Here is a 21,495-nt window from a genome sequence, read left to right as displayed (position 1 = left end):
CTGCTCAAAATCAGCATTAAATGTCTTACAGTTTTTCTGGTTTGGCTCATTTCTTGAAATTACATTCTCAAATCAACATGGACAAATCTCCAAACCACTTGGCAATTGTTCACAACAGAATTGAATTTCTCATTAATTTCATCAAAATGCAAATGTCTAAGTCCATGTGTCAATGTCTCAGTACATCTTTGAGAGACGACAATTAGCACAATGTCCAAGTGAATAGATCTTGTTGATCTAAACTGATTCTCAGTCTAATGGTCATTTCATTGTCTAAGTCATCACATGCACAAGAGTCTGTTCAATTGTCAACATTAGTCAAGAACACAACACCATGAATACCATATGAATCCCTTGTACCTATTGTACATGTTTTAGTGGTAGACACGGGGAGAACATGCTCCACACAGAAAGGCCCCTTTGGGAATCGAACCCAGTACCTTCGAGCTGAGGCTCTAACCGCTGTGCCACCGAGCCGCCCACTTTAAAGAATGGAACGTATTATCTGTGAGAATCAGTTCTTAAATGAAGAGTTGTTGTGATCTTAGTTTTTCTTAAAATAAGAAAAAATATTCTTTGTCTAAAGCTGAAGAAGATTCCAAAAGTTTTTCTTTCTTGATACAAGAAAAAATTGCATGTTTTTAGCAAATACATCTGAACAAGAAATGGCTAGATTTTATTTCCTAAAACAAGATTTTTTTTTCTCAAGAAAACTTTGCTCGGCAAAACATTATAACTTTTTAGGGAAAAGATAAGAACTTATTTCTTAAAGTAAGACATTTTTTACTTGCTTAGAATCCACTTTTTGCAGTGAATAAGCAGTGGACAGACTTTTTACTCACGGCTCCACCAGATTATATTTTTTAATAGTGAAACCAGTTTATTGTAACACTCATCATGACCCAAAGCACCTCAGCCTTCTGTTCTGAGGGAAACATATGCAGAAAACAGCATCATGGGAGTTGTCAGGTGATCAGCTACTGCCCAAAAGACCAACAAGATCCTCTCTCCCAGTGCGCAGTACACAGGGCGGCCACCAGAGGGCTGCTGACTTTGCAGAAGCTTATTGAAAGGCGTCCCATACTTTTTCTTTGTCGGGCAGTGTACGATTATTACTCTGAAAACAATAATGTGTGACTGTTTCTCTTTAGATGGTTCTTTCGTTCACGGGGCGGACCAACGACAGTCACTGCGACCCGTGCCTGACGGACCCGTTCCCGCTCTACCCGCTCTTCCTGGTCCTCCCAGCGCTCTTCGACCTCCCAGTCAAATGTTTTTTCTTCTGGGCTCAAAGCTCCTCTCCGCTCACCGAGAAAACCGACGTCCTGGCCATGGGCATCGTGTTCGTGGACTTTCTCCTCTCCCTTTACTCCGTCATCGCCGCGCTCAGCCTCGTCCTTGAATCCGCCCTGCACACCTACGCCTGGAGCCTCCTCGTCGGCGCGCTGAGCTTCGGCCACCCGCTGTTCCATAGCCTCGTCTGTGTGGAGCGCTACCTGGCGGTGGAGCGTCCCGTCGTCTTCCTGAAGTACAGGCCTCTGCGTTTTCGCTTCGCCGCACTCGCCGCCGCGGGGGCGAGCACCACAGCGGCGACGGCGACGATCATGGGCCTGTGCGGAGCCGATCCAGCCTTTTTCGATGCATATTTGATTCTCAACTGTGTTTTTCTGACTGCGATTTTGTGCGTCAACTCTTTCGCTTGTTTGTCCATCCTGCGGGCGTTGCTTCGGCCCTCTCCCGGCGACAAAACCCTCAGATCTCGGAGTGGTAAAAGTGAAGGCAGCAATATTAAAAGGAACGCGTTCTTCGTGGTTTTAACCGTGCAGATCAACATGTTCATCATCTACCTGCCTCCGATTGGAATCTTGATGACCAAATCTTGGAAAACGGATTCATGGTTTTGCACTGTCTACTTGTTCAACCTGTGGTTCATAGCGACAGTGTCCTGCATGCACACGATGTGGTTTCTCTTCAACACAGGGAAGCTGCGCCTGAGGCTAAAATGACCAAGACCGCTCAGCAATAATAGGGCGAAGTTGCTTTTCACCACCTGAGCTCGCCTGCCTGAAATACAAAGGCCTGTCTTTTCTTTTCTTTTATTGTTTTTACAATTTTCTAGAACGTTTTTTTTGCATCTTATTTATGGTTTGTAATGGTGTTGTTTTAACCCCTTAACTCCCACCTGAACGGAGCACATTTTCTCCAGCTTGGCTTTGCCCCAATCCAAAAGCTTCTGGGAAAAAGGTGTGAAAATAGCGACAGAACTGAGATGAAAACAATGATGAAGATGTGACAAAAAAGTGAGAAAACTTTGACGAAAAAGTGATAAAAAATGACAAAAAATTGTTTCAAAAAATGACAAAAATGTGACAAAAAATTACAAAAAAAATTACAAAAAAATTATTTTAAAAAATGATTTAAAAAAATGACAAAAAAAGACAAAAATGTGACAAAAAATGACAAAAAATGGATTGAAAAAATGACAAAAAATGACAAAAAATTGATTAAAAAAATGACAAAAATGTGACAAAAAATGACAAAAAAATGATTTAAAAAATGACAAAAATGATTAAAAAAATGACAAAAAATGACAAAAAATGACAAAAATGTGACAAAAAATGACAAAAAAATGATTTAAAAAAATGACAAAAAATGACAAAAAAATGACAAAAAAAGACAAAAATGTGACAAAAAATGACAAAAAATGGATTGAAAAAATGACAAAAAATGACAAAAAATTGATTAAAAAAATGACAAAAATGTGACAAAAAATGACAAAAAAATGATTTAAAAAATGACAAAAATGATTAAAAAAATGACAAAAAATGACAAAAAATGACAAAAAATGACAAAAATGTGACAAAAAATGACAAAAAAATGATTTAAAAAAATGACAAAAAATGACAAAAAAATGACAAAAAAAGACAAAAATGTGACAAAAAATGACAAAAAATGGGTTGAAAAAATGACAAAAAATGACAAAAAATTGATTAAAAAATGACCAAAAAAAGACAAAAAATTGATTTAAAAAATGACAAAAAATGTGACAAAAAATGACAAAAAATTGATTAAAAAAAAGACAAAAAATGACCAAAAAATGACCAAAAATATGACAAAAAAATGACCAAAAAAATGACAAAAAATATGACAAAAAAAAGGACAAAAAAATGACAAAAAAAATGACAAAAAATTGATTAAAGAAATGACAAAAAAGTTCCAAAATGAGTTGAATACCCCCCCCCCCCCCCCCCCCCCCAAAAAAAAAAAAAGATGGGAAAAAAATTTATGGCGTGAGGAAAAAGATCCATTTAAATGAGTTTTGTAGATCTTAGCTTTCAAATGAGGTGTTACACGGGCCTACAGGATTTGGGTAAAGTTGAACCCAGTTCCCAGAAAGTTGAACTCTCAGTTCAGGCGGGACTTAAGAGGTTAAATGATTTTATCTGTTTAGTTGAATGACTAGTTTGGTTTCACTTGATTTTGTTATATACATATATATTTGTTTTATTCCTATCCTGCCGATCTTATGTGCAGCACTTTGGAAACACTTGTTTGTAAAACGTGCTCTGTAAATAAAGTGAATAAAGGATTGGATTCCTGCAGACTTTCTGGTGGTTAAACGCCTTATACCTGCATCACGTAGACTACACCACTGGGTGGCGCCATTTAGCAGAACACATAGAAGAGATCATTTTTAAGGCTGGGCCCGCCTTAACCGAGTGCATATTGTCTAAATCTAAACGTTTACAGCCTATAGGCCAGTGAAACGCCTCATTTGAAAGCTAAGGCCTAAAACACTGATCTAAATGGATCTGTTTCCTCGTGTTGTTGCCGCGTTTTCATCACATATTTTCATCACTTTTATGTCACGTTTTTGTCGCTCTTTTGCTGCATTTTCATCCTCTTTTTTGTCACTTTTTTCACACCTCTCTCAAAAAGCACTCGGTTAACCCCTTAACTCCCACCTGAACCGAGCACATTTTCTCCAGTTTGGCTTTACCCCAATCCAAAAGCTTCTGGAACAAAAATGTGAAAATAGCAACAAAACTGAGGCGAAAAAAAATATGGAAATGTGACAAAAAAGGGAGAAAACATTGACAAAAAAGTGACCAAAAAATGACCAAAAAAATGACAAAAATGTGACAAAAATGTGATAAAAATGTGACAAAAAAATGACAAAAATGTGACAAAAAAATGACAAAAATGTGACAAAAAAATGGCAAAAATGTGACAAAAAATGACAAAAATATGACAAAAAAGACAAAAATGTGATTAAAAAAAGGACAAAAAAATTACAAAAAAGTGACAAAAATGTGATAAAAATTTGACTAAAAAAATGACAAAAAAAGACAAAAAATGACAAAAAATGACAAAAATGTGACAAAAAATGACAAAAATATGACAAAAAATGACAAAAATGTGACAAAAAATGACAAAAAAGCGAGTTGAATACCCGACAAAAAATGATGGAAAAAAAAAATCTGATGACGTGAGGACAAAGATCCTCTCGGTTCAGGCGGGAGTTAAGAGGTTAAGAGGTTCTGAAAAGGTCCTAAATCTGAGTGGAGAAAGTTATCGGAGACGGCGCTCGCCCTGGATTAGGCTAATCTCAGTGGGTTAGGGGCAGTGACAGATTGGAGCAGGAAGGCGGCACAGGGGCTGCTTGATCTGGCCGGTGATTGGAGCAGTAATCTCTCTCCCTCTCTCGCCGCCGACAGACTGGACTGAATTAATCCCGTGAAGAGGACAGACATGCACGCACGCCGCATGACTGGAACCTTCTGGAAACAGAACGTGAAGAAAGAGCAGATACGACCCACAAAAACAGCACTGGAGCTTCATGATGCGGCTGCGCAGTCTCATGGATTAGATCTGTGCAGTCTGGACATGCCGTAAAAGTAACCCTGTGAGTAATTGTATTTTTTATTACTATTAATGATTCATTGTAGACAGTTTTGCAGTGTATCTGTTTGTGTTTCAGGTTGAGCTCACTGTAGAAAAAAAATGCTTGTCATAACCTGATTCAAACGGGAGACTTTTGGACGATGGATCCTTTCAACTTCACAGACGAAGGAGGACAGTCTTTCCAGTTTTTAGTCCAAGACATGGAGCCGCTGTATAAGGAATACAAGCCTCCCCCCAGAGACCTGATCCAGCTGCCGGCGTCTGTGCTGTACCTGCTCATGGCCGCCCTGGTGGTGGTCGCAGTGGCCTACGCGATCGTGGGTCATCTCATTAAAGACCTCATGCTGGACATCACAGGTATTTATGCACTAAGCCTAAGTGTACGGTGGTTCAGGAGACACAGTCACAACAGAAAAGTCACGGTGAGGATTAAGATAAAGGATGTTCAATAAAAAAAAGTGAAGAAAGACAGAATTGTTGAATGGAAGCGCTGACAGATTAATTCCTGTACAATAGTGAATCAACAGAGCTCCAAAACCTGTCAGTCACAGCTTCAGGCTTAAACTTTTATTTATTTTAACAGAACAAACACCAGCGCAGTTTAAAAATATGATGCCAAGCCCAGCGTTGTCACTTTATAACTAACTGTCTTTATAACTACACCCTATTTAGCCTGAATAACTGATGAGTGAACACTTAATCCATCATGAACTGTGTAACTAACACTTAATAACAGCTTAAAGGGATATTTCAGGATTTTTGACATAGGACCTCATTTCCTTGTTATCCAGAGTGTTGCTGATTTCTGGAGTTTTTGTTTTTTGTAATTCATGCAGTTCTTATATTTGAAGAGCTTAGTGGCGCTAGGCTAGTGCAAGGCTAGTGCATGTCTATGGTATCAGCTAGCCTGCATTAAAATCAGTGTGACCCGCTCCACAGAGCACCTGAGGCAAATCACTTATAACACCAGACTAACCATATAAATGTCTGTGTTGAATAATTTTTTTTAAATATAACTGACCTTGCATCACATGAATGATCGCATTTTGAGGGACTATTTTCTAGCAGATCACTCCGCCGCAGCATAGCTTATACAACCACGAAGCTGATGCTGCTCAAATATAAATGCAAAACAGCTATAATTACTCTATGGACACAGACATTTATATGGTTAGTCTGGTGTTATAAGTGATTTGCCTCAGGTGCTCTGTGGAGCGGGTCACACTGTTTTTAATGCAGGCTAGCTGTTACCATAGAAATGCACTAGCCTTGCGCCACTAAGCTATTCAAATATAAGAACTGCATGAATTTAAGAAAAAAATATCTCCAGAAATCAACAACACTCTGGATAACTAGGAAATGAGGCCCTATGTCAAAAATCCTAAAAAATCCCTTTAACAATGCATAAGCGAAGTATGTATATACTTCACTTATGCATTGTTTTTATATCACGCTTTTCTGGACACTCAAAGATGCTTTACATTGTAATATTCATTCACTCCATACTTGGTGGTGGTGAGTTACTATTGTAGCCACAGCTGCCCTGGGTAGACTGGTAGAAGCGAGGCAACCAGTCTGCGCCATCAGCCCCTCCGACCACCACCAATCACTCTCTACCTTCGGCAGACCTCCTGGTGTTTCTCAAACAGTCTCCCATCCAAGACCAGGCCCTTCCTGCTTTCGAGCAGAGTAAAGCCAGTTCGGCCACAGAGTTATTAAGTGTTAGTCACACTTTACTAATGAACTGTTCATGATGAATCAAGTGTTAGTACGTTTTGTTGAAGGAATAGGCCACCGTTTTTACATACAGAGATATGTTCGCAGTAACTCCTAAAGGTTATTGACGGAAGTGAGCGGGGGAAGTCTTTAGGAGTTACTTCGCGGACGTCGTGCTCCTCGTATCATTACGCCTCACAATATAGTCCCCCTTTTTATCTGCTTATAAAATCGACATGTTACATTTCTGTGTAAATATACTTCGCATGAAAACACTTCACGTAACTTTATTTAAATAGGGAACACGTGGAAGAGCTTGGTAGCTTCTATCGTGAGCTTTTTTGGAGCTATGTGACATGTGGGAGAGGCTGCGTATGTGCTCCGTTTGCCTGGCAGAGCGCACGGACAAAGACCAGACGGGGATATATTAACTCGTCTAAGGTTAGGTAAGAACATATCTCAGTATGTAAAAACGGTGGCCTGTTCCTTTAAGCTGTAAGTTAAGTCGCCTCTGGCCACTTGCCTGACCTGCCAGACCACATGCTTTTACAAAGACATGTCGCCTGGGAGTGTGTGTGACGGATCGTGATATTGACAGACGGGATCAACCAATTAGAGACGCTGGATTTGACACAGGAACATCAGGGTAGTTCAGTGGTTAACACTCACTAACAACAGCTAGAAAGTCCGGGTTTGATTCCCACCTGGACGGGGCCTTTCTGTGTAAAGCTTGCATGTTCTGCGTAGGTTTCCTGTGGGGACTCCGGTTTCCCCTACCACTAAAAACATGTACAATAGGCCGGGATGAATGAGTGTGTTTGAGAGTGTGCATGGGGGACGACGGATGGGAAAGAGGAGCAAAATACAGTAGTTTCTTGGCTGAAACGGGACACTTAACAGCTGTGAGCGAAGCACGTTCCTCACCCATTGGTCAGAACCCACCATCATTCTAGGATGACAAGCTGTGACTTAAAAGAGAATTTAATTTGTAATATAAAGAGTAAAATGTTGAATTTTCTCCTCAAATGAATGACCAGAAGTCGTCATGATCGAAACAGAAACACTGCAATAGGAAACATAATATAGGAAACAAATACTTCACTTAAAGAGAACCACAGAAACACTGCCTGAGGCTTTCTGCTTCCATTGTTCAGATTGTTTGCTGGGGCCTCTGGAGGACGACCTGATGAAGGCCGGGGAGGCTGAGGGACTGAGCCCGCTGCACCTCCCGCCCTCTTTGAACCACTCGCACCCAAACGCCTTCCACGTGTGGGACCAGGACGACGTCATCATCCCCATCACGCCCCACGTAGAAAGCCCCGGCCACAGCCCTCTGATGGGGGTCATCCCGTACATTCCGTCCTTCTTCCCCCACGCTCATCACCACAGCCCCATCCGAGAGCACCCGAGTCCCCGGGACGACGACACATGACAGACAACATCCAAAACTTCGTAATAACTGCACCTGATTTAGCCTTAACAAATGATGAACTAACACTTTCCGACGAGGCATTAAAAGTCATTAAATGAACTGTGCCCAAATCAAGGCCTTAGACGTCATTATTGTCATTATGTTAAAAAAGTTTCCAGTTTTTTCCCATTCTCTTTCCACTGTTTGATGAAATGTTTGGAAATCTTAAAAAAAAAAATTATGTGCTGAACTTTTCTGCATTTGTGGCATTAAAATGTGCAATATGCAGCTTTTAATGCTAAAAAAAAGAGTTGATATTAGTGTGACGCTATAGTGACCCAGTATGAGAGGTCTCTAGGACGCTTCATACAGACGGCATCTCTGGATTCGCCCATATATGGTCATGTTTGAAAACAGTTAAGGGGGAAAACAATTTGGAGAAAAATCTAAACTTTCTTTAATTATAAAAAACTACTTTAACAAACGCTGAATTATAGTTTTCTACTAAATAAAGATACAAAGACATGTGGAGGAGCAAAGTGGTTCAACAGCCCATAAATACATAAATAGCGGAGAATGCTAACTTGATGCTACATGTTAGCATCTAGCTAATGCTAACGGTTAGCAAGCGCTTACTACAACTGCCGTTTTTTCACTTCTACTGAACAATCTGTTGCGACAAAATATCCATATGTGTCCGATTTACACTTGACTTTATTTATGTGATAAATAAGTTGATATTCCACCAGAAAATGGTTAAAAAGAGGGAAAATTGTGTTTCGCTAAAGATTACATTTTCCCCCTCGGCGAAGCCACGCCCCCTTCTATGACGAGATGCCGTCTGTATCTATCTCGTCATAGAAGGGGGCAGATTGTTCAGTAGTAGTGAAAAAAATGGCAATTGTAGCTAGCGCGAGCTAACCGTTAGCATTAACATGCTAACATGTAGCATCAAGTTAGCATTTTTCGTTATTATTGTGTATTTATGGGCTGTTGAACCACTTTGCTCCTCTCCATGTCTTTGTATCATTATTTAGTAGAAACTATATTCATATTTCAGCATTTGTTAAAGTAGTTTTTGAATAATTAGAGAAAATGTAAATTTTTTCAAAATTGTTTTCCCCCTTAACTGTTTTTAAAAATGACCATATATGGGCGATTCCAGAGATGCCGTCTGTATCTATGTCACTTCCTGTCGGTGCCCAAGTTGTTATTACTTTGAGCGACGTTTCAAAGCATTTTTCCAAGTGGAAAGAGGGAAATTTGCCATTGAACGCACCATTAGTCTCACTTAACTAATGTATTGTTCATGAGGAACTAAGTGTTAACTCATCATTTATTAACTTAATAAGGTGCGGTCTTTATAAAATGTTACCTTATTCTTTTTTTCCTGAGAATAACTGAACTGAATGGAGTTTGACAAGGCCACCCCAACACAACACTGGACAGAAAAGGAGTTTTTACATGGAGAACCTTTGGGGAATCCAGCACTTTTCGAACTGCTAAAGGACTTTTTTTTGTACTGGGCCAGGACGCAGAGCAAAGGTCAAGAACCTAAAAACGTTTTGGATTAAACACGACTTGCGCTGACGTGTGGATTGCCGCCCTTGTGGGGACAGCCTTCTCTTGTTAATTCTCCCAGTGGGTTTGTGCCAAGATCATCCTGACTCCTTCCACACCTCGGCCAAAACTGTTAAACCGTCCCGATGCTAATCTGAGAATCTAAACCAATGCTTAGCGCGTAATCACTGTTATATAAATCAAATGGCGTTGAGTTAGATGTAAGTGTAGACCAGATTAATCAATGAATCTATGAATAGAGTGAAATTGGGTGATTCTTAAAGGAACGGGCCACCGTTTTTCTCGTTCTCACGTAAGTTATAGCATTTAAAGGCGATTTTCACATAGAGTCCAGTGACTGAAGGCGGTGCGGAATCTACTTTGAGCAGGGGGCGAATCCGAGTATACAGGGGCTGGGGCATTACAGGGGAACCACTGCCAGAAAAGCTGCCAGAAACTAACAAAAATAAAAAATAATATTTCATATTTATATTTCAGACTGCAGGGATAAGCAGCTCATGTGTAAAAGACTCTGTTTCTATATTTTTTTTTTTAAAGGGGGGTATTATGCTTTTTTTCAGTCACATAGCACCAGTCTATATCACACTACAATGATGACCAAACCTTCTGTTGGTCTGTAAATGCAGTAAATTAGAATAACTGCCTTGTATAAAATGTCTCTCTCAAAATGGCTGTAGTGAATGTCTTGAAATAGGCCTCTGTCTCTTTAAGAACCTCTGACCCTTTCAGACACGCCCCCTCCACACGCTGTCTGTGGCATCAGTGGGGAGGGGGTTCTGCTGAGGAGCAGTGGTTGGTTACTCGGCTGGTGACGAAAGCTCGGAGGCGTCTCCAGGAGGTGGGGGCGTTCCTAGGAAGACTCAGGCAAACCTATCCCTAAAATGGCCGCCATTAGAGTTTTTACAGATTACTCAAAAATACGTGAATGTGCCAAGGCAACACTTCAGGCATGTTTTTAATGAGGGAGTGACAGAATAACATGGTGTAAAGCTTGAAAAAGTCGATTTTGCATAATACCCCCCCTTTAAGTAGGTCCCCCGGGCCCCCTTCCTTAAAATGCTGTCCCAGTAATTTTGCACATAGACTGGACTATTTATAATATATATATTTCAAATTTTGTAGCGATTTGAATATTAATTAGACTTTAAAGGGGCTAGATGCAAGTTAACCATTTTATGCTCACTGCTGCCACCTCAGGTCATATGTGGAACTGCACCTTCTATATTAAGCCTTTTTAAGCGACAGTTGTGGTGAACAGGTCTGAGCTCATTCTACACATTAGGACATTGTTGGAACATGTAGGGGGAGGAAAATAGACAATTTTACCATTTTTAAACTCTGTATAGTCCCTTTAAATCCAAATCCATTCGATTTTAAAAGTTTGATTTTAGCCTACATTTTAAAAATCTCTAAATCTTGAGAAAGCGCTCTGTATTTTCAAGTAGATTAAACACATTTTGAAAAGAACAATTAGGCTTAACACTGACATTTGTGACTTGCCGGCTAAAGAAAGACTTGACTTGACCCCATGACCAATTGACTTGGACTTGCTTTGGACTTGGACCTTCACGACTTGACTCGAGACTTGTATTTAGTGACTTACTCCCACCTCTGGCATTTAGCCTCCGCTCAGTAAAGTGAAGATACTACTGCACGGACGTCGAAGTGCTCCTAAGTACGCATCAACTCGTCTAAGCTCAGGTAAGAACATGTCTCAGTAAGGAAGAACGGTGGCCTGTTCCTTTAAGATTTATCAACAGACCTACAAACCTCTCGCCCCTTTGTCACTCGAAGACGTTTGAGGATGTAGGATCACTACGTACAAAGATGGCGACTCAATAAATACAGTTATATTTGCCAATTTATGTGTGTGCCTCTTATTTTTAAAGAAACTTGGCGCAGAGTAAAAGACTGTAGTAATAAGTGTGTGGCTAATGTGGCATGGCGCTTTTAATTTCAGAAAATACACGAATAACATTTGCTTGGATGCTAAAAGTGCATATGTTTTAATGCTTTTGAAAATATGACTTTATTATAACATGTGTTGTGAGTAATAATTATAATTTTATTCCAGTGAAGAATGAAGAAATGTTGGGGAGAAAGTTACTTTTATTTTCAAGCTACTGAGAGGAAGTGACATTGATATAGATCAGTGGTTCTCAACCTTTTAGAGCCGCGACCCCCATTATAACAGTTAATTAGGATCGTGACCCCCGCCCGGGTCAGACCATGGGAAAAACAGGGAAATTAATCCCTTAACTCCCACCACGAAAAATTGATGAAAAAGTGGCAAAAATGTCACAAGAAATTGACGAAAAAATGACAAAAATGTGATTAAAAAAGACCAAAAAATGACAAAAATGTGATACAAATATGACAAAAAAAAGCAAAAAAAAATGTACCAAAAAAATGACCAAAATGTAACAAAAAAAATGACAAAAATTTGACACAAATTTGACAAAAAAAGTTACAAAAATGAGCTGAATACCCAATAAAAAAATGATGGAAAAACAATCTGATGATGTGAGGAAAAAGATCCTCTCAGTTCAGGCAGGAGTTAAGAGGTTAACCTATAGAACTCTTAAAAAACAAAGAAAAAACAATGGCTAACACAAAAATTAATAAAATTTAGAACAAATAATGGCACCCTAATAAAATAGTGGGTCCCGACCCCCAGGTTGAGAAGCCCTGATATAGATACAGACGACAACGTGTCACACAAGGGGGCGTGGCCTAGACAAGGGGGAAGTAAACCTCTCATTGGAATCACGATTTTTCACTCTTTTGAGATGTTTTCCGGCGGACTAAACATATTTATCACACTCAATAAAGTCAAGTCAAAATCAGGTCCATTTGGATGTTTTTTCACAGCAAATTGTTCAGTAGAAGCGAAAGACTGCACTGACGTAGCATGAAGCTAACGTTAGCGTCATTAGCTTCCTGGTTGGCATTTTCCGTTGTTTTTTTTTTTTTTAGTGGGTGTGCTTTTGAACCCTTTCGCTTCTCACCGTGTCTTTGTATTTTTATTTAGGAGAAATGTGTATTCATAAAGTAATGGTGGAGAAATGGGAGAATGTTCAGTTTAATTCTTTTCTTTGTTTTCCCGCTCTGACTGCTTCGAACATGACCATATATGGGCAGTTCCTGTCATCTGTCTCTATAAACTACTGACAGGAAAGTGACGTAGATAGATACAGACGGCATCTCGTCATAGAAGGGGGCGTGGCTTCGCCAAGGGGGAAAATAGAATCTTTTGGGAAACACAATTTTCCCTCTTTTTAGCCATTTTCTGGTGGAATATGAACTTATTTATCACATACAAATAAAGTCAAGTGTAAATCGGGTCCATATGGATATTTTCTCACCGCAGATTGTTCAGTAGAAGTGAAAAAAAGGCAGTTGTAGCAAGCGCTAGCTAACCGTTAGCATTAGCCCAATGCTAACATGTAGCATGATGTTAGCATTCTCCGTTTTTTTATGTATTTATGGGCTGTTGAACCACTTTGCTCCTCCCCATGACTTTGTATCATTATTTAGTAGAAAACTATATACATAATTCAGCATTTGTTAAAGTAGTTTTTTAATAATTAGAGAAAGTTTAGATTTTTTTTAAATTGTTTTCCCCTTAACTGTTTTCAAACATGACCATATATGGACGATTCCAGAGATGCCGTCTGTATCTATAGAGGTAAAGTTTCATAGCAGTTTGACTAATTTCCCATTGACGTAACATGGTCGGCACGGCAACGGTTTAAAAATAGTTTTGCCTCTGTCTATGTCACTTCTTGTCAGTGTCCAACAAGGAAGGGAAACTATAAATATCCCCAAAATGGTCAAACTAAAGAAAGCTGGGTCGTTTTTTCGAAGGCAAAATCTTGAATATCATTGGGTTAACTATGTTTGAGCAAAAAAACTTCAAAGCTGTGTTTGTTTAACAGCTGGAGGATATAAAGACTTAAACTCAATCGCCAAAAGTCATTAAAACTCAGATTCAGGCCTCACAGTTTTAGAGCACTGCACATGCAAACGGTTCAGCTCTACCACCACTACGTACTACAAATGCTGTTTTTTTGTCCTATAATGAGACCTTATCTCATTGAAACAGCTGGAGCGCTGCTTGTGCACAGCTGCACAGACGGATTTGTTTAGTCCGATTACAAACACACATGTTCCTGTTACCCAACATGAAAATAATGACCCTCGGTTCAGGCAGAAAAGTTAACAGACAAATATGTGTGTAGATTTACGGCCTATTCTTATTATCTAAGCAACTATATAAGAATGCAGTGTTAATTTTGACAAGATATTTGATTTTAGTTTTAGTCTTAGTCTTTTGACTAAAATGTATTTTGATTTTAGTCAAGATTTTGTAAAAAAAAAAAAACGTTTCAATTTTAGTCTAGGTTTGGTCGACTAAAATTGCATGTCAATTTAGTCGACTAAAATTAAGACTAATATAGTCGACTTATATTTATAATATTCATAATAATCATATTTAATCGTGGTTCTCGACTTAATGGAGCTGCTTCCACATGAACAAAGCTCAGACCTGTTCATTTGACAGTGAATTTAAATGATATGAGGCTTTTTCAGACGGTCAATAGAAGTTTGGATGATTTTAGTCTCTCCTTTTCATTTTTATTTAGTCTTATTTTAGTCGACTAAAATATCTGGACATTTTAGTCATAGTTTTAGTCTCATGAAAAACTTTTAATTTAGTTTTAGTCCAATTTTAGTCGTCAAAAATATCACTTTGACTAAAATTAAGACTAAATATTTTAGTCGACGAAATTAACACTGTAAGAATGTTATTTAATCTTTACAAAACACAAATGAGGTTTATGTTTTCAGACACAATAATATACATTGCTCAGTCTGTTAGGAGTAGCTTTATCGGATGAAGGATGAGATTAGGAGGAATGGATTAGATGAGCATTTAGCCTTTAATACAGTTGAGCTATAGTATTAGATTCTCACATTAGGCCTGCATTTGTAATATATAGAAAAGAAAAATAATTCTTAAAACTATAACATACTGTCTACATGGAAAATTGTATAAAAGTAAGTGAAGGGAGAACTAATGAGAACAATTGATGAAGCTACGGGATTATCTCATAGAAGAACTGGGGATTATCTCATAATACATAAAGCCTTTTGTAGCTCATGTGAGAGCTGGATTAATGTTGTTATGAACGTTTGATAAGAGCAGGATGTCACCGGTATAGGCTTGGTACCGTTACACGACATCAGTCTCGGGAAAAAGAGTTTAGGTACGACCAGTAAATATGGCACAAATGTAGCAGCTCTGTCTGTCGAGCTACAGCGGGATTTACAAAAGATCTGCTTCACTCCTCAGACTAAATGAACCCATCAGAGAGGAAACAGAAAACCTTTCTCTGTGATTTTTACAGCTTGTCGTGTCAGAGTCTCAGTCTGAGTCAGTGTTTAAACTGCTCAAGACGTTAGCATGCTACCGGTTAGCAACTGTCAACCAATGGCTTCAACACGATGAACACGTGTGTGGCTCACATCTATGAACACTGAGGAAATACTACAGTAACAGCTCTGACCTCTGACCTCTGTCACATGTTGTAGCCAAGGTTTGGAGTTTGGTTCAGGGCTTTCTCTCAGAGCTGAGCTGTTGAAGCTAAATGCTAACTGGTAGCATGCTATCATCTTAAAGAGGGGGTATTATGCTTTTTTCAATCACATAGCACCAGTCTATATCACACTACAATGATGACAAACCTTCTGTTGGTCTGTAAATGCAGTAAATTAGAATAACTGCCTTGTATAAAATTGCTCTCTCAAAATGGCTGTAGTGAATGTCTTGAAATAGGCCTCTGTCTCTTTAAGAACCTCTGAGCCTTTCCGACACGCCCCCTCCACATGCTGTCTGTGGCATCAGTGGGGAGGGGGTTCTGCTGAGGAGCAGTGGTTGGTTACGAAAGCTCGGAGGCGTCTCCAGGAGGTGGGGGCGTTCCTAGGAGGACTCAGGCAACCTATCCCTGAAATGGCCGCCATCAGAGTTTTTACAGATTACTCAAAAATACGTGAATGTGCCAAGGCAACACTTCAGGCATGTTTTTAATGAGGGAATGACATAACATGATGCAAAGCTTGAAAAAGTTGATTTTGCACAATACCGCCCCTTTAAACACTGACTCACTGGTTTCTTCACATAAATGTGCATCTCTGGGGCCATTTTAATATTCTTGAGAAATGATTACGAGTACATAAAAACATCAGTTGTCTTTCATTTATATTCGGAGTAGAGATATTGTTACATGTTATAGTCAAAATGGCCGCCACAACAACAAAAGTCACATGACTGAAAAGCATGTATACCCAGTAATAGAATCATGAAGAAGAAGCTAACAGGCTAACGGGCAAAGCTAACTGCGGGCTAGCACCACTTAAACAGTATTTAAAAAAATTATCTAAAAAAAATGATTTCCATTATTTCCTTTGTCTTTTCTGTCAGTATTTACTCTCACGGACAATTAATGAGTAAAAAAAACGTAACTTGCTACGACACCTGCAGTGGCGATTATGGCCTCTAGGGGCATGAGTTACCTAGTTCTGCTAGGAAATTGTTTCAGCTCAAATTAATTATTTTTTTTATTACTAATATTGTCCCTATTACCCCCCATGTATTCCCACATTTTTATTATTTTTGCCCCATTTCTCTACCATTTTGTTTTTGCCACAATTTCTCCAAATTTTCCCATAATTTTCCCACACATTTCTTGCCATTGGAGATGAACCTGATATTGTAAATCAGCAGATCTTCCACACATTATCGGTCTGTTTTCTTGTTCTAGGTATCGGAAAAAAGTATTGTTCAGGCATCAGTATCGAAAACCAAGTATCGTTAAAGTACTGGTATCGTAAAAAACTTGACCCGGACCCAGCCCTAGTTCCCATATGTATCTTGAACCCTTTCTGATGACATTTATAAAACATTTTGCAATGCCCCATAACTTCTTTTTCATTTATAAGTCCAGAAATAGGGATGACGTTATTGCTTAGAGTCAGATTATGTTATAGTTGTGTTTTAATCCGATAAAACAACTTGCCCAAACCCATTTCCTAACATTAAAGGACCATTATGCAACTTTTTATATGGAAAAAAAAGTTGATATTTGTGCATATTTGACCATGTGGTGACCCAGCGGATGCATGAGTGATTATGGCACCTTTACTTTCCATCAGTGGCCTCTACGACGCTCCAGGATCAATCGTTTTGTAGGTTTTCCCGGTGAGAGGCTCCATCTGCTGTGAAAACCTTCCAAGCAGTTGATCCTGGAGCGATGTAGAGACGGAAAGTAAAGGCGCCATAACTACTCATACATCTGCTGGGTCACTACGAGGTCAAATATGCACAAATATCAACTTTTTTTGCCACATAAAACGTTGCATAGTGCACCCTTAAACATTCAACTTACCATCCAGTATCTATTTTTGCGCCACTACAGTGCTGATGCTCATTATTATTATTATTAGTGCTACATCTTTCTCAGTCATTGAGTTAAAAAAAACAACCTTTATGTCAAAACTTCCTCATCTAATGTAAAGTGGTGGGACTGAGATCTGCTTCTACATCAGGTGAACTATAACAAAGTGTGCTTTTTAGCCGTCCCGGGCCAGGCTTACGTCGCACTAGGTTAAGTGATCCCTTGCGTCCTTGTGTTTTATCCTGAGGTGACAGCTAAGTCTCGGCTAGCCTTTTATTGGCACGGGCTTAGTTCTTACCCTGACGTGGCCTGACATCAGCACTTTCTGATTGGATAAGGCGGAAACACGGATCACCACAGTTAAGGTGGACATGCATAAGTACTATATTTAGTATTGAAGAGAAACAAATAAGTAATATGTCTGAGGAAATGGTTCACTTGTGCTTGATCAAATCTGCAAAAGCACAGAGGTCAGGTGAGTTCATCCCGGCTACTGTCGCTGCCAGTCAGTCAGAATCCATCACCAGATAATCCTCTGTTAACAAACCATGTCTATCTGAGACCAAGCATTGACATTTAACTTAGCATTATTCGATAACAAAAATAAACATAAAAAATATAAACATGCAAAATCTCAGAACATATATTTTTTTAATACATTTGTTGCTGTTACAGATTAATTTAATAATGGTTTGAATACAGAAAACACAGAAGACACTGTCCTCTTTACAAATAAAGTGGAATGGATTAAAAATAACTACAAGGTCAAGTGAAGGCAGCCTACAGTACGGCCAAGTGGAACATGCTTCACGGTATTTATATACTTTTATGTAGTTTCCTGATCATGTACATGTCATAAGATGATGTTTAATGTCCATTAGATGAGTATTTGCCCCTCCTGGAGCCGCCACCTTAACGTGGTGGAGGTTTGAGCCTGAATGATCCTGGAGCTCTGTTGTCGGGGCTTCGTGCCCCTGGTAGGGTCTCCCAGGGCAAACAGGTCCCAGGTGACGGGTCAGATAAAGAGCGGTTCAGAAGCCCCTCATGAGAGACCAACAGGCCTGGTTAGAACCATGAGGCCGTCCTTCTGTGGACCCACCACCTGCAGGAGGAGCCATAGGGGCTGGTGCAATGTGACCCACGACCCGGCGACCGATAAGTGGAAGAAAATGGTTGGATAAATGTGAGGGAAAACTATAAACAGATGTTTGTAAGGATTCTAACGAAATCTGAACAAGCCTCTGACTCATGCTTTGCTTACACGCTACACAACAAGAAGAACATGTCACTGAGATGAGCTGATAGACAATGGTCCACACCATAATCATTCTGAACATAACGCAAAGTAACAGATAATATACAAACACATAGACACAAACAACTGACTCACTGATAGGCAGTCACCCTCTCTGCGTAGAGGAGTGCAAGACTAGAATAAAAGGAGACTGTCAACGGAATTCTGGAATTCACTTCTTCTTTTTCTTTGAAGTCACCAGCTGGTTATACTGCTTTGTAACTAGGAACAATGGCAATAAAAGCCTTATCTTTGAGACAACTTCTAACTCCAGTGTTTGCTTTGGCTATATCCAAAAACTGTTCTCGCGTGATACAAAAGAACCAGATCCTAACATGTTTAATTTAGTTTGAGAGTTTAAACCATGATGAGGTTGATTAGTCAAACTTTCTCTGTGAGAGGACAGTGCGATAGAGAGAAGTGCCTTTGGCCTGATAAAAGGTGAGAATCATCTTGTCCTGTGCAACTTCTGCATGAACGAACCCCCCCAGGGTCGAGGCCTGTCCTGTGAAGAACTTTACGGAGTCTTTGGGAACGTGGTTCCAGTGACGCACATCAGGGTCCAGGAAGTTCCCTGCTCCACTGACCACATACCCCACTCCGGACTCCTCGATGTACTGACGAGAGAAAGACAGTGTGAATATGCAACTTCTTTCGTTTGCAACTACAAAAGCAAAGCACAAACCTGCAGGTTGTGGTCGTGCCCGCAGAGGTAAGCCGTGGCCTTGTATTTGATAAGCAGAGGATGCACCTGCTGCAGAAGACACTGAGTGGGCCCGTGTTCAGATACAGACCACACGGGATAATGTCCGGCCACCAGCAGGAAGTCTGCCTGAGAGCGAGCGATCCTCTCCTGCAGCCACACCAGCTGACGGTTGGCATCCACCTCCCGCAGAGGCCCTTTGGGCTGAGAGTCGGAGAAGTCGTCCGAGTTTCCACACAGCATCACTGTGTCCAGCATGATGATGGTCAGAGTCTTCTGAGAGTTTGGAATGTGGAAGTTGAGTTCATAGTAAAAAGCAGGAAACTTCCTACACACAAAGCATTACTAGTTTGACAAAGCAGAGGCATTTAGAAGCACATGTGTCTGAACAGTGAACATACCATCTGTTGGACCTCTGACTGTACTCGATCTGCGCCTTCACATTTCCGACGTGGTCGTGGTTTCCGGCCAGGACGTACCAGGGAATCCTCAATGACTTGGCCGTGTAAACAGCCTCAAAAGTGTCCTGCACAAAAACATGTTTCTTATTCACATGTCGATCCTGGGTCAGAACAGAATCACACAAGAGTCACCTTGAATCGAGGAGAGTCGACGCTGTCCACACCTTTGTAGTAGAAGTTGTCACCGAGCGCCAGAACAAAGTCTGCCCCGACCTGCTCTGCCACTTTACTCATCTCTCGAGCCGTAGCTTTCTGCACCCCAGTGATGTACGGGGGGTAGGGCAACCCTCCCCAGTCACCAATGACCAGAAACTTAATGGACGTCCTGTTCTCTGTCAGACAAAGAAACATCATCACATAAAGATGCAAAACACTGTTGTTAATATTTAATACTTACTACCAGTTTCCTCCAGCTCCTGGAAAGCAGTGGGGAAGCAACCGGCCACTGTGATAGCCATGAACATGGAAACGACAGCAAGTGCCATCTTAAAACAAACATGTGGATTAGCTCGACACGTAGCTGTGGCAAAACAAAACCTCAGACGACATAACTGAAAGGAAAATTAACTCAGCACTAAGGGGAAGAGGAAGTGAAAAGTGTGGTCAGTGCTTTGCTCCTCCCACCTCCTCCTCCACTAAACACCATGTGCTGCACTTTTGACTTCAGGCGACATGTGATTACAGCAGCAGCACGAATCCCCATTGAAACGACCGAAAACAAACCAGGGCATGTCGCAGCTTGTATTTGAGGTCAAGGGTTAGAGAGAATCAATAGAATCTCTACAAACACAAAGCACAACAAAAGATAAAGCGACTCACGGCTGATTAGCGCTGACTCGTGGACCGTCTGGATCTGCAGCATCTTCCCCTGGTCCAGTTTTATATCGGGCGGTCCACACCACAGAGGCGTGATCGTTGCTCACAGACTTGACTCAGTCGAGACTAAAGGGTTTTCTGGGCCACATGTGACTCTCTGTGGATGTTAAATCCAGTGTCCAGACTTTTCCACAGCATTATGAATCACAGCGCTTCCCTTTTCCCGCTTTATGTTTCTGTTTTGGGAGACATTAGAGAACAAGGTCTGAGGCTGAATAAACAGGGTCGGTTCCTTTTCTTTATGCCGACTTCTGCATATTGTTCTGAAGTGCCTTACTTGAATTGACAAATAAAACTGAGCATCTTACTGTGTGGTATTTTTTTTTTATGCATCGACTGATTAAATGCTGACGCTGATGCCGTGACAAATACAAAGCAGCTTATTTTGATGTAATTTAATCAGGGCTGACTCTGGCAAGTTCATTCTTGCAATACAGAGGCGGGTAGTACTCAGTTACATATACTCAGTTACATATACTTGAGTAAACTTTTGAAGAAATTGTACTTCTTTGAGTAGTTTTATCATACAGTACTTCTTATAATTAAGTGTATGTACTCTGAATATAAATTACTGTGACATTTAATCATTATTATTTTATTTCAGGGAAGCAGCGATTTTAACCTCTTACCACCCGCCAAAACCAAATGCATTCTCTCCTCTTTGCCATTGTCGTCACTTTTTATTTCCCTTATGTGTTTTTGTCACTTTTTTATGGCACTTTTGTTACTTTTTTTGTTGTTTTTTGATGCATTTTTGTCACATTTTTTGATGGAATTTGGTCACTTTTTTGCTGTATTTTTTTTTTTTTGGGGGGGATTTTTGTCTTTTTTTGCTGTATTTTTGTCACTTTTTTTGGTGGATTTTTGTCACTTTTTTGCTGGATTTTTGTCACTTTTTTGCTGGATTTTTGTCACTTTTTGCGTTTTTTTTGTGTGACTTTTTTGCTGGATTTTTGTGACTTTTTTGCTGGATTTTTGTCATTTTTTTGCTGGATTTTTGTCACATTTTTTGATGCATTTTTGTGACTTTTTTGATGCATTTTTGTCATTTTTTTCTGTATTTTTGCCATTTTGTTTTCTGTATTTTGTCA

The 21,495-nt window shown here is 39.9% G+C and overlaps 2 protein-coding genes and 1 long non-coding RNA gene across 3 annotated transcripts in view; 2 read left to right on the top strand and 1 right to left on the bottom strand.

Annotated features, from left to right (window-relative positions):
• The window catches only part of LOC306960925, a 247,525-nt gene that overhangs the window by 78,215 nt on the left and 147,815 nt on the right, over positions 1-21,495 (top strand). The window contains exon 2 of the long non-coding RNA XR_013792718.1: positions 12,896-13,209. This is a non-coding gene — a long non-coding RNA (uncharacterized lncRNA). The remainder of the gene's footprint in view (positions 1-12,895; positions 13,210-21,495) is intronic.
• Positions 5,021-8,053, top strand: LOC306960513 (uncharacterized protein; the record flags this gene model as incomplete). Its single annotated transcript, XM_079552943.1, has 2 exons — positions 5,021-5,262; positions 7,776-8,053. Exons 1-2 carry the CDS (start codon positions 5,046-5,048, stop codon positions 8,051-8,053), a joined length of 495 nt encoding a protein of 164 aa, XP_079409069.1. The 5' UTR covers positions 5,021-5,045.
• On the bottom strand, positions 18,703-20,080 carry acp5a (acid phosphatase 5a, tartrate resistant). The gene is made up of 5 exons (XM_079553210.1): positions 19,926-20,080; positions 19,661-19,860; positions 19,469-19,593; positions 19,050-19,395; positions 18,703-18,981 (listed from the first exon to the last, which is right to left on the bottom strand). The coding sequence occupies exons 1-5, from the start codon at positions 20,011-20,013 to the stop codon at positions 18,742-18,744; spliced, it is 999 nt and encodes a 332-aa protein (XP_079409336.1). The 5' UTR covers positions 20,014-20,080; the 3' UTR covers positions 18,703-18,741.

This window comes from Gobius niger (assembly GCF_951799975.1).
Source record: "Gobius niger genome assembly, chromosome: 3".
In the NCBI taxonomy this organism is placed as follows: domain Eukaryota; kingdom Metazoa; phylum Chordata; class Actinopteri; order Gobiiformes; family Gobiidae; genus Gobius; species Gobius niger.
The sequence above is the reverse complement of the archived record's forward strand: the minus strand, read 5'-3'. Positions and strand labels throughout refer to the sequence as shown.